The sequence below is a fragment of the Ornithodoros turicata genome, chromosome 7 (assembly GCF_037126465.1).
Source record: "Ornithodoros turicata isolate Travis chromosome 7, ASM3712646v1, whole genome shotgun sequence".
NCBI classification, from domain to species: Eukaryota; Metazoa; Arthropoda; class Arachnida; order Ixodida; family Argasidae; genus Ornithodoros; species Ornithodoros turicata.
In genome coordinates, this window is record NC_088207.1 from 20621931 (window position 1) to 20639788 (window position 17858).

General features: G+C 45.6%; 1 protein-coding gene across 12 annotated transcripts in view; it reads left to right on the forward strand.

Moving 5' to 3' along the window:
- The window catches only part of LOC135400305 (ensconsin-like), a 77302-nt gene that overhangs the window by 46817 nt on the left and 12627 nt on the right, over positions 1-17858 (forward strand). For 10 of the 12 annotated variants that reach the window (XM_064632129.1, XM_064632135.1, XM_064632132.1 and 7 more), the window contains 8 exons: positions 1422-1571; positions 2826-3084; positions 4334-4444; positions 6396-6875; positions 8750-8953; positions 11287-11549; positions 14698-15167; positions 15251-15431. In XM_064632129.1, coding sequence (XP_064488199.1) covers positions 1422-1571; positions 2826-3084; positions 4334-4444; positions 6396-6875; positions 8750-8953; positions 11287-11549; positions 14698-15167; positions 15251-15431 — 2118 coding nt within the window. The remainder of the gene's footprint in view (positions 1-1421; positions 1572-2825; positions 3085-4333; positions 4445-6395; positions 6876-8749; positions 8954-11286; positions 11550-14697; positions 15168-15250; positions 15432-17858) is intronic. The other 2 variants (XM_064632130.1, XM_064632126.1) reach the window with 2 other exon arrangements.

The window sequence follows — 17858 nt, forward strand, 5'->3', positions numbered from 1 at the left end:
GCTGCGTCGCCTAGCAACGGGACGGCAACCGCCCCCTTCTCCGCCGGTGAACAGCGCGCAGGCGAGCCAGCTCGCAACAGAGGAAACCGGTTTTGAATGGAGGGGACTCAACATGACGACACGTTCTTGGAAGGAGAAACCACGTGACACGATCGGCCCAATCGCGGACACCGAACGGCGGCTTCCGCGCGGAAAAAGAATGCGATACTCTGTCCCCTGTTTAGTGACTCTAGCGTGCACAGCTAAAACGTCGCTTCCCGTCGCTTAGCCTCTCGGCGCAGTTCAGTGCCACCGAAAATTGCAGTTTTAGAAAACCAACGGTTGAAAAACCGTTGACGAAATGACGAACCGTTCAAATGACGAACGTGGGGCTTTGCGTGTTGAATCCATGGACTACAGCATATGAAACGGAGCCATAAATTTAGTGGTTTGCATGTGGTTTCTCAATCCCTTTAAAGTAGCACAGGGGTCGTTCTTAACGCCCTGTTTTCTTCCTATAAAACTGTTAAGTAGGCTAGTAAGATGCATCATGAGAAAGTAATGTGTGAAGTGACATAATGATGTTAAAATAAGTGTGGAGGTGTCATTGAAAAAGTTGTTAGGCCCAGTAAATATCTGTTGATAGAGCTAGAGCTTTGCAATAAATAATTCTGTGTGGGTAGCTTTGACTTTGTTAAACTCGTAGATTGCAAATTCTACTGATCGTATCACTCTTTCGAATATTTTGCAGGCTTTTATCACACACAGAAAAGATGATACCGAAATGTACGGAAGTTTTTTAGGTGGTTGCGAAAATTGTAACCTGTACAGTATCAATGGTTCCCACTGGTCCTTGAAACCCTTGAGTATCCTGGAATCCTAAAATGCTGTTTTCAAGGTCTGGAAACCCTGGAGTCTTTGGCAGTCCTTGAAAACACCTTCTTTTGCATCTTTTTCGTATTCTCATCAGGGCTGCTAGTGCAAGTTCCACTTATTTAAAATCAGAAATGTAGTTTCAAAACCACAGGGTTTAGCACTCATTGCAATAAGAATCAGTAGCAGAAACTAGAAGTGTGAGGAGTGAGGGTCACCCTGTAATGTATTAATCAGTCTTCTTTTCTATCCTATGACCTTTAACATTCAGGGGTTGTCAATCACGTTTGCGAACGGATCACTATTGTGCAGCCCCATATGTCGTGCGATACGTATACCTTGTAAATATTTTCTGAAATAATGAAGCCCTGGTCATAAACTGTGTTTTACATCCCAGGCAAAATGACGACCGAGCATCAGAAGGTCCTTGAAAGACCCTCGAATTTTTGTCTCAAAATTGTGATAACAATGCAGTACCCTATTGTTTGTATGCCACAAGGAGCTTGGTGGCTTGTTTACTGACTGCTAGTAGGTAGTGCCTTGCCATTGAATGTTATCGTTTTCTTCAGGAATTCCAGCTAAGTGCTCAAGCTGCTCAGCAGTATCGTGAGCAGCAAGAGGAAGAACGACGCCGACGCATCGAAGAGCTGCGGCAGAGGGACCAGGAACGCAGGCAGCAGGTCGAGGAACGCAAGCGGCTCATCTGGGAAGCAGAACACGTAAGCTGGCTCGTCAACTTAATGTGAAGGAAGATGAAGGGGTTGAGGGGAAAGGGTGAAGCATGTAGCGTTATCTGCAACAATGAGTGATCTTCAGACATTGGTGCAGTTGTCATCCTTTCAGGGGAGGTCTGCTTTTTGCAGAAGAAATTGCGTTCAACCTTTGTAAATAAAAAAAATAAATAAAAAACGGTGCTGAGGAATATTAGGTTTCATCCAAAAACAAAGGACCCAATCTTGGCACACTTATTCTTCAAGTGGCACATGCCCAAGAAGAGGAAGACCACATGGCATATACTTGGCCACAAGCAAATGACATTACTTTTTTTACTTTTTTTTTACTTTTTACCCCATAACATACAATAACACTGCAGCTAAATGCAGCCTTTCTACATTGCCACCAGCAGTTGGGTAGAGTATCGCTGCATTATCATGGTTCAGATAAAGTTGTTGTTGTTCCAGAACTTCTAATGGCCCTCAGTCAGATGTGGAGTTCTATGCACATGGTTCCCACTGGTCCTAAATGCCATTTTTAAGGTCTGGAAAACCCTGCAATTTTCCAACGGTCCTTGAAAACCCTTGATTTTGCATCTTTTTCTTGTTCTCATGAAGCTGCTAGTACAAATAATTCCATGTAGCTGGAGTCGGAACTAGAATTTTACTATTTATTTATTTATATATTTATTTATTTAAAAGTGCCCATCAACGGAAAATCCTACTAGACAGTGCACTGTAAACAGTACTATAGTACTGTTTACAGTGCTATAGTTTCTGTACTGTAGTTATAGTACTGTTTACAGAAACTATAGTTCGAAACCACAGGAGTCAGCACTGTTTGCAACAGGAATCGGCAGCGAGAAATGAACGGAGTCCTCTGTTGTATTAAACAATTTTCCGTGCTGTGCTACGACCTTTAATATTGAAGAGTCGTCAGTCATGTCTCTGATTGGATCACTATTGTGTAGTCCTCGTGTTTTCTCTCGTGTGATACCTGTTGGTTGTCCCACGCCCCATGTAGGTTGTAAATGTTTTCGTGAAATGCTGAAGCCCTGGCCATAAACTGTGCTTTACATCCCACGTAAAATGATGACTGAGTCTTCAGAAGTCCTTGAAAGACCCTTGAATTTTGGTTACAAAATTCAGTGGAAACCATGTATACACGTTTATGACTGGGCTCTGATGCTGAAAAGGTCTAATCAATCAGTCAATCAATCAGTTGGTCATTATTTCTTTTTCCGTACTGTACATCCGAAGGAACGAAAAGAAGCTGTCCTACGTCGCAGCATGGATCGAGACACCAAGGTGGAAGCTCGTCGCAACGCAAACCGCATGAGCACCAGCTTTGCTTTCGGGAGTTCGACGCCCCGCACGTTCGACCTGGACCTGGCAACAATGGGGGCCTCAGGTTCTTCGATCCTCATGTCGGCCACAAACTCGAGAAGGCCCGAGGAGCGAGACTTTGAAGCGTGTAAGAAGCGGGCAGCTTCCTCTTACAACCTTTGCCAAGCCGGAGGTAAGATCGGAACCCATAGCTCAATTTTTTTTGTTTCCACATTTTTTTTTTGTGTGTGTGTGTGTTTAAAATAAGTACTTTAATTGGGCATACATATTAATTTTTTCAAGTCGGCCCAACATGCAGACCAAATCACGGAAAGTTGTTGTGGCACAGTATGCCTAGGGCCTGACATTTTCGGGTTTTATTTTTGGCCAGATTCGGAGGGTAAATATCGGGTGATATTTTTCATTCGAAAATTCGGGTGTATTCGGGTTAAATCCTGTTACGGCATATTCTGCCGTCAGGAATTCGGGTGCATTCGGGTGATTTTTTTTTGTTTAATAAAAATTTGTCTTAACATGGAACTAATGTTTAGCAATGTTATCAAACTTTATTTTAATGCACGCTTACGAGTGCGCCACGCGACCCGGATGTTTTCGGGTAGATTCGGGTTAAACCCGAATTTTACAGATTTCGTTCGGGGGGTAAATATCGGGCGGATACGGGTTTAACCCTAAAAGGTCAGGCCCTAAGTATGCCGTAGCTCCTGGAAGTGTATTTTTGACACTAAATGGAATGATAATGGAAATGTGGCTAACACTTTGATGAGCCTAGTCTCTTGTAGTTATACGGTGGTTCCTTTTCTGTAACTTCGTGTTCCCTTCAGTAGCATTATGAACGAGCCTCAGACTCCACTAATAACACGTGATGTGTTTCTGATGACATGCTCCTTCTTAAACACCGCTGCCACATACAGAGGTTGATAACGTCATTAAATTTTTGACCACGTGTGGGTTTCTTAGTCAGATGTAGATGATAAGCATTGCTCCGCTTTTATCCAATATCACCGAACTCCTCATGTAAATATCTCATTGTCACACTTGTAGATAGCTTTTAACTGCCATGCTCGCTTGTTATCGTCATCCTCCTCTCTCTCTTATCCTGGTCAATCTCATCGCTCATCGCTCATACCTGTAGATAGGTTTTAACTACCACACACACACTCTCTCTCACATCATCTTTCCCATAATCATCTCCGACACACTCACCATAGTTTTGGCGCTCTATGGCCTTTGTTGCCTTTGTGCCATTAAACACATAATCAATCAATCAATCAATCAACATACAGAGGTGCATCACAAAGTCTCGAGAGCACATTTACTGCACTCTGGCACCCCCTGTCTCTACACTACACATCTTGGTGGCTGGGCAGACTGCTTGATTTATGCCTACTCAACTCGTTGATGGGGGGGACATTCGTTTGCAGAAGGGTCCTGCGAAGCAGACTCTGGCTCACAGAGGACGGCTCACTTTGCCGACAGTGCTTTCGTTTCCCCCACCACGGGGGGCTGGCTTGTAGGTTCGGGGGTTACCGTTGGTGAGTATCCATTGCACAAAGTGAAGACCCCCATGGCGTTTTCACTTCTTCCTGTGGTGCATCTTCTGCTAGGCCCTGCACACTCTTGGCCTCCCCCCCCCCTGGTGGCCCTCTTTGGCAGAATGTGCTTGTCTCTTGGAAGCATGGTGAAGTGATTTGTTTCGGTTGACTAAAACAGTTGAGGAAGCTCCGTGTGCTTCGGGATACTAATCCGCTACATCTTTCTCACTGTTAACCTTTCTCAGCATCCTATATCTCTTTCCCCTCTTCTCTCCTTGGCAGGGTACGTTTCTGTCCTCAGGAGAATGGCAGCTCATGACTTAATTGTTTGTAGCTTACGGTCTCCGTGCATTGTTTGGACACTGTCATCCTCGTTGTCTAATGTCTATTTGTGTGTCCTTGATGTCCTCTCATTAGTAACCTTTTTGTATTGTGTGTGCCTTCATAGCGGCTGCTCCGCTTTCTTACACTGTTGCGTGCCGTGTGCAGTCGATAATAGGAACTGTTTGCAGTGGCTGTTCGTATAGCTTTGGATACATGCGTGTGGTCAACACTTGTACAGGAACAAGCACAGATCGTTCTCGTGTGTGTCTGTCTCTTGCTGTCCGTCACTAACATGTCCACCCTGATGACCTCTTTGGCTTGGTATGAGTAGAATGATTGCAAAATCAGACATAAAAAAACCGTGTGCTCTTTTGTTGTTCACAAATTCATGCAGTGACCAGTTTGAAAACCCTTGAAGTTCGTTGACTTTTGCTATGTTGTGATAAGTGACAGACAATATATCTTTGATAGCATAAATAGTAGTGGTGTGCAAATCCGAATATTTGAAGTCTAATAGAATATCGAATTAAATGGGGAAAAAAAAGCTGAATACTGAATAGAATATTGAATATTCATGCACATTTGCACTTTTGCTTTTGCCTTTTGCACTAAAAGTTTGTGATTTGTAGTGCATGGCTTTGGCCATGGGGATGTTGCGTTGCTGAAATTTTGAACGTAAGGGATGTCTTTAAGGCACCGTTTTGTGTCCGGGCTGCAAGCATTGTCTAAGAGTCGTAACTTTTTCAAGGCAACCTCCCAGACATCAAATCAAAATTCCCCGCCGGCACCGCTATAGTGTGTGTGGGAGGGATGCCGCCCTGCCCTCAGATGAATTATACACATTTAACTTGGGCTAACATTATCTCACGCTAAACAACAACAGTCCGCCTGTGTTGTGTTGGCCCTGCAGCACTAGCGGTTTCATAAAGCAGGCCTCACCTCACGTAGCGAAGCATCAGGTGGAGCCGACTTTTGAGGGGGGGGTGTCGTTTATATTCGTGGAATAGTCGAATATTCGGAAAACCGAATACTTCCGGTGATTGATATTTGATTCAAATATGAGAACTCAAATATTTGCATACCCCTAATAAATGGGCTACTCATCATATCGTCCTATGTGTGCATTTTGATTTTGCAAATGTATTATGCCATTGCTCGGTGACTTTGCAATAATTATATAAATTAGCAAATATTGCAAATTTTTCCACAACTGTATGCACAAGAGGAGCACACTGGAGCTTTAGTGATAGTACTCTATCTCTCCTTCCCTAACTCTCCTTCTATCCACTGTGCTTTTATGATGAATGTGAGGGAAAGGCACGGTGTCTCAGCATCACCCATGGCAGCTGTTTCAAGGTTCACGAAAGCTGGTTTGGTGAACAGTATGTCGTTACAAGGGAGCTTTCTATTAGAAACACACGTCTGAGGACATCATGGGGACATTACATCGTTGAATTGTCTTCGGTCTGAACTACTAGGTCTTTTTAGGGCAGCCCCAAATTCCGGGTCCTAGAATTCCTCCTGACGAGCTGTCATTCGGTAGCAGCCTGCGGCTCTATCTCCAGACACGACATCTATACGAAAGTCACTGTTCCGCTCACCTAACCTTCCTCTCTGCCTTGCGCAGGTGACGACCCCATGACACGCAGCATGATTGTCCAGGGCAACCACAGCAGCAGCAGCAACATCCGTGGCCGGCGTAAGACCGACCTAATGCCAGTCATCCCTTGGAACCGGGGTGGCGCTACCCCATCACGCTCACGGTCCCCAGGAACCTCTTCCTCCATGCCTGGCACAGCCAAACGGGCTGTCAGCATGACTCGCTTGGATGCACTGGCACAGCCACGCCGTCGCTTCACACAGTCAGACGTCACTTCCGCCACTCCACCAAGTATGGCTGCCAAGAGCATGTTGAACTTGGCGTCACACCCCTCTTCCAAAAGGGGGGCAAGCAACAGCATGTCGAAAAGCATGCACCACCTTGTTGGGGGTGAGCCTCGCCTCAGGCAAGCGCGCAGCATGTGCCACTTGGCAGTGCTGCCACGTCAGACGCGGTCCTCCATGCTCAGAACGAGCAAGATGTCCCTGTCCCCGGCAGTTGCGCAAGGTAAGTGCTGCTCGGGTGGGCAATACGAGAAGTGTTCTTCTCGGCAGAGCAGATGTGGAGGAATCAGCTACAGTCACCGTCCGACTTTTTCGGACTCGGCGGGGATCGCGCAAAAGTTCGAATAATCCAGCTGTCCGAAAAAACGAATTTCGCTTCAAAATAAACTTTACTAAGCCCTAGTGGGCTGGAAAAATTTGTCGATGCTTTCCTAATGCGCTTCCAGCTCTTCCCGATGACATCAGCTTCTATTTCCCGAAGCGACATTTCGTCAACGTACGCTGTGAGAGGCACCGCCGTCATCAAGTCTGCAAGTCGGCTTCACCTAACGCATGCGTGTTTTAGGTGAAGCTCGCTTTACAGCGCTGTGGCGCGACTCGCAGGCGGACAGCACGTGCTGGGCCATTGGCCAAAAACGAAGACGCAAAAGCGCTATGACAGACCTCTTCTACTCAGAGGAATGGAAAATGAGCAATCATCACTGCCTATTTTTTTGCCTCAATATTTTAGTTGGTTGATTTCTTTCGATACGAATTTCAGATGATACCAATATTTTCCGTCACCCCAAGAGAGAAATTCGCGGGTTGGGCAAACAGAGTCCGAAATATCGAGCGACGGAGCTGCACGGCATCCGAAATTTTGGACGTTCTTATAGATCATCTCTATGGGACCCGCGGCCGTTCCGTCCTGAGTCCGAACGAGTCCGAAAAATTGGGGTCCGAAAAATAGGTCAGCGACTGTATACCGTTTATCAGCTGATAAGAAAAAAATCAAAATGGGATCGAGAAAAGTTTGCACGTCTGCCCTACCTGATAATCCACGATTATTAAAAGACCGCTTGACTTGTGTATGCTAGGGGTGGGGGTCTTGGAATTCTGTAGGGGATGTCAGAGACCTATGTCTGCTGGTCTTTCTGGCCCATCTGGCAGGTGTGTTGGGGGCGCATTAGGGATATGTGGCGGGGTGCTGAGAAAATCCCTGGACTAAGGCTATTTCACCGTGAAAATGCTCCCGGAAGACTTGGGACTGCTCGCTTTGCATGCTACATCTCATTCTCTCTCTGGTGGTGGGTGAATAAGAGAAAATGTAAGTAGAATCTTCGGCATATTTCAGGCATGCTGCATGACTTGCTCGCTGCTGTTACTGCTTGCTCCTTCTGGCATTGCATTGCATTGCATGGCATTCACTTGACGCTGTAGTTCTGGAAGAGGGGTGACATGCCACAACTGCTGCTCACCTCACTTTAGAATTATTCTGACTCTTACTGTGTTCACAGCTGACCTGCACTTTGATTTTGTGGTTGTCTCGCTCATTTACCTGTCACACATGAATGCTTTTCGTCACTACATGGTAACCTATTTTTCTTTGCTTGCATTGGAATCAGCTGCTGAGTTACACACTGTAGTCCATAATTTTGTCTCATTTGGGTTGTGGTTACAGAAAGGGACAATGTTTTCCATTTTGTGGAACCTCCTGTGTAAGCAGAGTGTACATGAGGTGTATTGTCAAGGTTCTGCTCTAGTTTCAGACCACAAGGGCTGTTGCTTTCTCTTTCGCAGATTTTCATTCACACATCATTCAAACCATAGAGACCTGACAACACGGTTATATGACTCATCTTATTTCATTCGGCTTATACTTGTATTCCTTGCACTGCGGGTTTTTATTGGTTTTAAGCGGTTATATTTTTAATTGTTTTTTGTTTGGAATCGCATTCATCATCATAATCCTAGCAATCAGGTCTTGGAATGCTGCAGAGATTTTTGGCACTGCATTGCATGACTTTCATTTCCAGTGAGGAAAAATACCTACCAGTCGCAAACAGCCACTTGGTGTAACAAAAAGGAAAAAAAATACAAATTTGTTTGCCCATACAGGCCAGAGGGAACACCAGTCACCTTCACGCCCGCGCTCTTCCATGTCGATGGCTTCAGAACAGTCTGTGCAGTCCAGCCAGGCATCGACGGTGAGCCTGAGGCCCAGGCCTCCGCAGCGCAAGCCCAGGCCGCTCAGCATTGCAGGTACCATTCCGGATCGAAGCCTCAGTTCTTCACGAACCACATTCGGAGCTGATAAGTCTGGTAAGAGATGGGTCTCGTAACGGCATTGTAAAAGATGCGGACGAAATGCGCATGCTAGTAGGGATTTTGGCATACTAGAAAAGTTGTCATTTTCGCAGATTTCACGATAGTCGTTTTCTCAGGACTTTATAAAGTGTCACGAAATATACCTTCCATTCCACATGGTCCCAAATTTGGGACCAACCCCAAAACGTGCCACAACTCGCTTGAAACGCGCGGGATGTCGAGTCTGACGATTTAGATAGATAGCGTGGTCATCAACGAATGGTGCGCAATATCCCTGTGCCATCTGTGTCAATTTCGAGGAACTTCCTAAGTGAAAGAAGTTGAAGTTGGCCACAATTGAGCGAGGGCGCCAACTTGCAATGCGGATATGGTGAAGACACAGGTAGTCGTAGCACTTAGCAGGTAGTCAAACACTTAGTCATAGACGTGTCTCATGAATAGGCATAGAGTTGCGCAGGGAGTATGTTCGTGCAATATATGGACCCCTAGTTGCACGAAGTGCCAAATTTGGCACCGTCTCATACCTCCATAACTGGCAGGACTTGGGGCTTCATATTTATTTTTCTGTCCCACTTTGACGCTCTGAATTGAAAAATAATGTTAAATATTTTTTCAAGTCGCAGGAAAAATGTGTGCAATAGAAGGTATTAATGACGACAAGACAGAAGAGAAAAATTGCAAAGAATGAGTGACCCGAAGAATGCAATTTATTGTAGCATTTTTCAAACAAATTCTACATTCTCTGCAGCATCATTTTGTCAACCTGCCCTCGTCGTTCTCAACTGGAGTATGTGTAATTCACGTAACTCTGGAAAAAGGATAGTGTGTACGCGATCGTCTGTGTCAAGAGAAGTCAAGAAGCAGCGAGAGTCAGATTGTCAGTGTCAACACAGAAGAAAAGGTTTAATTCTGTGTAGGTGTTGCAAAGCTCTGACAATTCTGGATATCCTAGTGAGGCCTCAGACTTGCAGCATTATGCACCGCAATGCTGGAGCGGCAGACGTTTTCACACGTCCGTGATAGGTTTCTCCCCAAGTCTCCCCTGGTACTATTGCATCGCGGCTATTACAGTCAGTTTGAACTGCGATATCGCTGTACGATCTTTTTTAACGAAGTCACCTTTACAACGAATATTTTTCGCGGCCCCTTGGAGTTCGTTGTAAAGGACTTTGACTGTATTCACTACTATATGAATTGTTTTATGAGTGATCTGTATCAAAACGTAGGAGCAGACACCAAGTTTTGTTTTTGTCAGTGAATTGGCTTGAAATAGTGAAAACTTGGACAAGTCAGGGAATTTGGAGGCTACAGTTTGGTGGACACCCTCATTAAGGCCAATCTGTACAAGAAACCTTTAGAAAATTTTAAAGGAATGTCTTGTATACAGTGTACAGGGTATGGAAAATTTTCATAAGCAGCATCTGGCCATTAATCGCTGCACACTAAACCCCTGTCATCTTCAATAAATTATGATGAAAAACTATTAATAATATATATACAGTCGCCGTCCGATTTTTCGGACTCGGCGGGGATCGCGCGAAAGTCAGAATAATCGAGCAGTCCGAAAAAACGAATTTCGCTTCAAAATAACCTTTACTAAGCCCTAGTAGGCTGGAAAAATTTTTCGATGCTTTCCTAACGCGCTTCCAGCTCTGCCTGATAACATTAGCTTCTATTTGCCGAAGCGACATTTCGTCAGTGTACACTGTCAGAGCCACCGCCGTCATCAAGTCCGCAAGTCGGCTTCAACTAACGCATGCGTGCTTTAGGTGAAGCTCGCTTTACAGCGCTGTTGCGCGACTCGCGGGCCGTTGGCCAAAAACGATGACGCAAAAGCGTTACGACCGACCTCTTCTACTCAGAGGAATGGAAAATGAACGATCATCACTGCCTATTTTGTTGCCTCAATATTTTAGTATAGTTTAGTTGGTGTTGTTAGTGTAGTTTAGTTGATTTCTTTTGATACGAATTTCGGACGATACCAATATTTTCCGTCACCCCAAGAGAGAAATTCGCTGGTCGGGCAAACAGAGTTCGAAATATCGAGCGACGGGGCTGCACGGCGTCCGAAATTTTGGACATTCCTATACATCAACTCTATGGGACCCGCGGCAGTTCCGCGAATGAGTCCGAGTAATCGAGCATGTCCGAAAAAACGAGGTCCGAAAAATCGGTCGGCGACTGTATTATAAACAATATGGCTGCCTTTGGTTTCTCTTTAATAGCGTAACAAAAATGCGCTTGTCAGTAGTATGCAGTCAACCACAAAATGAAGGGGGCATATCTTTCTAGTTTAACCAGTGTTTCAAAATTTTTTTTTTCTGCAGGTTCAAGCAGTCCCGAGAAAGCTAGTCGCGCTCGCAGTGTCACCTGTGTACCACCAGAAGTACCCCCTAAACCGGCTCACCTTCGCAAGCCTCAGAAGCCCCAGCCACCGGCATCGTCTCCGTCTCGCAGGGAACAGAGAACTACGCCGAAGCCATCTCGGAGTCAGCCAAATCTTGCATCCAAGGCCTCTGCACTTTCGTCTCCTGGAGGAGAGGAACAAGATGCAGCAGCCGTACAGACTGTGGCTGGGCAAGCAAAAAATGTATGCTGCATACGCCTATACTAAGCTTAATACAGTCAAACTCCTTTACAACGAAGCTCAGGGGACAGCAAAAAAAAATTCGCAGTAAAGGAATTTTCGTTAAAAAGGATGTCCATTATTGGACCTATAGGCTCCAGTGGGACCGCAAAAAAAAATTTGCTGTAGTGGTATTTTCGTTAAAAAGGTGTTCGCTATAAAGGAGTTTGACTGTATAATTTTTTGTTGATATACACCTTAAACTGCTTCTCACTATTGGAAACATGCACACAAGAGGTTTGGAATTGGCTTTCAGACTGAAGGAACAGGTGCAAGCCTATTACATTAGAATCTCGATGATACGATCACGGATGATACGAATTTTGGGATGATACAAATTATTTTCCGGCCAGAATGCCTATTCTTCCCATGTATTAGAGTTCGGATGATACGAACTCGTTATCTTGCCTTGACGGATGATACGAATGAGCCGAAGATGCGACAGAGGTCGTTCCCCTGTGACGCGAGAGCGCGCGAGTCATGCTGCAGCGTCTGTCGAAAAGGGGAGGGCGATCCTCATCACAAACTCCCTTACATCATGTAGCACCATGCAAGCAATGACTTTCCTTTTGGTGGTGGTGGTGGTGGAGATGGGATCAGTGATTGAACGGCTCGGAACCTTATCACCTTATCTCTGTTTTGACCTTTTTACCCCCCTTGCAACAATAAACCGCGAAGTGTGTGACATCGCTCTGGCGGAAAACAGCGACCAGAACCCCACAACACATGGAGGGAACATATCAGGACAACTTGTGGCAACATTACGCGTCACCATTCCGAAAGTCGGCTTCACCTAACACCTGCTTGCTTTAGGAGAAGCTCGCTTTAGACCACTGTCACGCGACTCGCGTGTGAAAAGCACGTGCTACGTCTTTTGAATCATCTCGCGTGTTTGGGCAGCATTCGCCAAAAACGGAGACACAAAAGCGTTACAACCGACCTCTTTCATTGACAGTAACGGAAAATGAACAGTCACTGTCAATTTTTTTTGCCTCAATTTTTATTTTGGTTTAATTCGTTTGATACGAATTTCGGATGATACGAATTTTTTCCGCGACCCCGTCAGATTCGTATCATCGAGATTCTACTGTACTATCAGGCATTACCTGAGTTCTTCTCATGCTACGTGAAAGTCACATTTTGGACTTTCATGTAATGACCATACGAGTTTGAAGAGCCCAAAAGTGAATCGTGTGATCTGTTGCAAGCATGGTCTTTGTTTTCAGATGGCTTTACAGTACAGTCAAACTCCTTTACAGCGAACACCTTTTTAACGAAAATACCACTACAGCAAATTTTTTTGCGGTCCCGCTGGAGCCCTATAGGTCCAATAATAGACATCCTTTTTAGCGACAATACCTTTACTGCAAATTTTTTTTGCTGTCCCGAGTTTCGTTGTAAAGGAGTTTGACTGTATACAGTTGAACCTCTATATGATGAAATTGTAAATGCTGGCTCTTTGTTTTGTGAAATAGAGAAATTAGTTAAACGGAACATGCCAAGTGGAAATGGAACGCCGCCGCTACCTGCGCCGCGCGTACTGCAAAACATAATTTGTCATACAACAGGTATCAAGCTATGGAGGGCACAAAATATCGAGCTTTATTCATCACATAACACTAGGTAATACGTAATTTATGCACAGTATCGCTTGGAGCGTCTGTAACTTTCATAACTCCGGATGGCCCTTACTGCTTTCTCCTGGTTCTCCTGCGCGCTCGCGTAACGACGTTTCGTTTCTTGGTTGCTTCACTTGCACTCATGACACACATGATGCACAATTCCGGAAAGAACGGGAGTACACCGCCGTTGAATACCGCAAAGAATGAGAAACGGGTACATATCACGTAGACGTTTGCGCCGATGGAACTTTGGCCCGCGGCTGTGTCATGCCCACTTTGCCATCGTCGGCGTCAGCGGCGTGAACAAAAACAAGTAGAAAAACGGCACAAAACTGCAACCTACTGCCATCGGCATCAACAAAAGCAAATTAGACATCGCGAGAGGCCAGCAGTGCGCGTTTTCGTGTCAGAAAACAGATGCGAAGGGGCCGTCGGCCTCTCGCGGCCCTCGCGCCAGTTTTGAAACGGTGGCGGCTACCGGAAATTACCAGCGGTGGCGGTGCACATGTCTACACGCTCCCCACGCTCCTTTTACGGCGTGCCTACAGCACGTGACAACCGCAGTAACCACCGAAAACTCGCGTGAGTATAACGGAGAGGGGAAGGTTTCTCCTCCTCCTCTTCTGCGTGATGAAGGGGAAAGACACGTGCAGAAGGCTGTCGTCGCCCAGAGACTTCATTAAATGGAGGCGACCAAACGAATGTCTTTCGTTAAATGGAGCACAATACATTGGCGTCTATGGGGACGTGTACGAGCGACGGAAATTCTTTGTTGAACAGAGGATTTTGTTAAATTGACGTTCATTATTGAGAGGTTCAACTGTAGTATATTTAGAGCCAAAAGTTTTCGGGAAATATTTTTTTCTACATTCCGGGGGTAAAAATCGGGTAGTTGAACGTGTGCACTAAATTCGTGCAAATTCGGGTGAAAAAACTCCCGATATGCTAAATTCGGGGAGAAATCTGGCTCACTTACTCAAACTAACTGTAGTGGTTTGGTACAAACTGCCATGTAACTGCATTTTTCTGCAAAAAAAAAGTTAATGCATTCCTACAGACATCCCAGTGAGGGGAATTTGCCGGGTAAAAATCGGGTTTCACCCTAAAGGGTGAACCTTCAATTCGGGGTGCAAATTCGGGGAAGAATCGGGTAAAACCCTAAAACTTCCGGCTCTAAGTATATTTGCCCTGAAAACAACGGTAGGCTACTGTAACAGTACAAGTAAAGTTTTTTTTGTAGAGGTGTGCAAATATTGAAATGTTCGAATTTCATTGTGTGTTCATTGTGCCACTAAATACAGTCTGCATGAAACGTAGATGAACACACGTTTGATTAGACACGAAAATTTTACATCTTACAATGTCCCAATGGAAACACGGATTTTTGAATCCTGTCCAATGTACATACTAGAGATTGCTTTAATTTTGCAGTTGGACTGGGGTCACTTTTTTTAGCTGTTTCACATTACGTTGGCATTGTTTCCTCGTAGAACCAGCCCAAGCAATCAGTGTCCGAGACAACGCTGCCGGGACAAAGTGAATGTCAACAGAAACCGCACGATTCACCAGCAAAATCTGCAAATGTGCCACAACCTGAAGAGCCAACTGCTGTTAAAGAAGAGAGCGAGACTAAGGAAAGCATTCAAGCCACGCCAAGCCAAGTGAAGGAAGATTCACCTGTTAGGGAAGGTTCTCCCGTGAAAGAGCATGCCGAGAGCAGGGACAGCACGCCGGCCAAGGAGCCTGCCACTGCAGCAGAGTGCGTCCCAGTAAAGGAAGGCACCCCCGTCAAGGAGCGTAGTACCGAACCTGCACCTGAAGAAGGAACTCCGTCTACAAAGGCACCGAGGGTGATATCTGAGGAGGAAGCCAGGGCCCTCTTAGCAGAGAAGAGACGTCTGGCTCGGGAACAAGCCGAAAGGGAGGCCGAGTTGGAGCGACAACGACAGGAAGAACTCAGGTGGCCCATAATATTTGTGTGTTTGGTCATGTGCCTCCCAACTTTACTGACTGCGTGTGGTAGCTTCATGGCTTTCCTCGCAGGCGCCAAGAGGAAGAACGGCTCCGCATGGAAGAAGAGGAGCAGCGCAGGTTTGAGGAAGAGCAGATACGACTAGCCGAGGCATTCCGCAAGCAGGAAGAAGAGAAACTGCAACGAGCCATTGAGGAACAGGCAAAGAGAGAGGCTGAAGAACAGCAGCGCAGGGAGCTGGAGGCCCAGCAGGTAAGTTTGACATCTGTATGTTTCTGTTTACGGAGGACAGGAATGTAAGCTAGGTGGCAAGGAAGATTCAGATGAGCCCCAGGATAACGAACTATAGGTTATGTTGTGAATATTCGAATTCTCGAATCGAATCGAATATCAAATGCTCGAACTATTCGACTCGCGAATCGAATATTCAATATTCGATATTTCGAATATTCCACGAATATGAACGACACAACCCGAAACTGGGCTTCACCTGATGCTTCCGTGCATGAGGTGAAGCCTCTTTTACGAAATTGCCCTTGCTGCAGGACCAACACAGGCCAGACAGTGTTTAGTTTAAGATAACGTTATCCAAAGTTAGTTTCGTAGACATCGTCTGTGGAAGGGGGCTTAACTCATTTCCCAACAAACGTTGCTTTTTGTGCCTTAATTCCGGACTAGCTTTTTGGGGCACTGTGACATTGTGAATCGCTAGGAGGACCTCTGGAGCCACCCTTTTAACTACCCATATCAATTTTGGCAAAAAGTGGCTGGGCTCATTTTGGGAGATCAGCTATTCATGTACCGTAATTTCACGCGTATTAGCCGTGGCTTATGCGCGATTTTTTTTCTCATGGGCGCTGTGCGGCTTATCTGATGACTTTTTTTTTTTTTTTCAGGTATTTTCCCTATACACTGATTTTAACGAAAGGGTCGACAGTGTCTCTGGAATAGCACTGCTCTGCTGATGCACGAACAGTGCCTAACAGGGATGGGTCCATATTTGAGTAGATTGCCCCCATGCAGCTTAAACGAAAGTGGTGACAGTGATTCATGCCTTCTGGAAGACCACTGACCCATCAATACATGAAAAGCGCCCAACAAGGGCACAATCCGATCTTGGTAGAACTCTAGAACTGACCTCCTTTGTTGTACACTATGCCGATCCCGGAGTATGGACCACAGGGTTTATTGCATTACTCTATGGTCTCCTTTGCCGCACATAGGAGTCGTTTCGTATTGCCCGCGGCTTATCTGCGAGTGCGGCTTATCTGCCGGAAAATTTTCAAAACGTTCCTAAAAACGCGTCCTGCGGCTTATACGCGTGAAAATACGGTAATTGCTGTATGGAAAGTTTCATTTGACCCCAAGTCTAGTCACTTCCGTGTAATTAGTCCAAACAAAGCATCGTGCTAACTGTGGACTGAATTTTTGTAAAATAAGAAACATCTTTCCTTTTCTTTCCCAGTTAGAATAAATGTCGATAGTTTCTAGATGAAGTGGGCCACCTTGCATCTGCACTAGCAGCCTCCTGGGGCCCTATTCCAAGCCGCTATCAAGCACGGCAGGGAGCGATTACGACCACCGGGAACAAGACTTCGCTTGTTTTGAAAGCAGACTACGACGACGCGTTGATGATGGAATCTAGTCTTTCGTTTCTTGCACGACCAATATGAGATGATGTTGCAGTTCATGATAGAGCACTGCAATTTATTCGCGGGTATTTTGTTGCAGTCCTACATGCACTTAGACAGGCAAAAAAAGTTGGCAGAATTAGTTACCATATTTAATTCAAGCGGAGGGTACTGTCAGGAGAGTTGGGCAGACCTCTGTAGTGCTGATAATCTGTGCAAGGCTGGTAGTGAAGTGTAGCCTCTGCGGTGAACCAGTTCCACAAAAGACGTCTCGTTTGATTCAAGCATCAACATCTAAATATCGGCGCCGACCGTGGTGGTGTTGATAGGAGCCAGACAAAGTAACTTGCAGCCATCTCAACAGTGCTCGCTCCGCCTAAAGACAGGGTCGAGGCTGTCGTTCCCGCGAGCGACACCAGTGATTAGGGGCGACGTATTTGGAGCGTAGGGAATAGCAAATTCTCGTGGCTAGCATTAGGTTGCATCACACCACTTGCACTCACTCCCGAACTACACGTTTGCGCCATCGACACGTGTCGGAATAGAGCCCCTGGGATGCTGGCATCCTGATGTTTGCTAGTTTACTTTTCAATTAAGGAAGATAGAGGTTGGAACATAGAGGAGCACTCATTCCTTTTGCCACGGCCATTTCCAGAAAAAGAATGGAGACTACATTCATGTTGCAGTATATGTTGGAGTATATTTAGAGCCTGAAGTATTGGGGTTTTACCCGATTCTTCCCCGAATTTGCACCCCGAACTGAAGGTTGCCTCTTTATGGTGAAACCCGATTTTTACCCGGCAAACTGCCCTCACTGGGACATCTGTAGGAAGGCACTAACTTAATTGTTTGGCAGCAAATGCGATTACATCACCGTTTGTACCAAACCACTAAAGTTAGTTTGAGTAGCTGAGCCCGATTTCTCCCCGAATTTAGCGTACTGGAAGTTTTTCCACCCGAATTTGCATGAATTTAGTGCACATGTTTATTTACCCGATTTTTACCCCCCGAATTTCTAAAAAAATATTTCCCGAAAACTTCAGGCTCT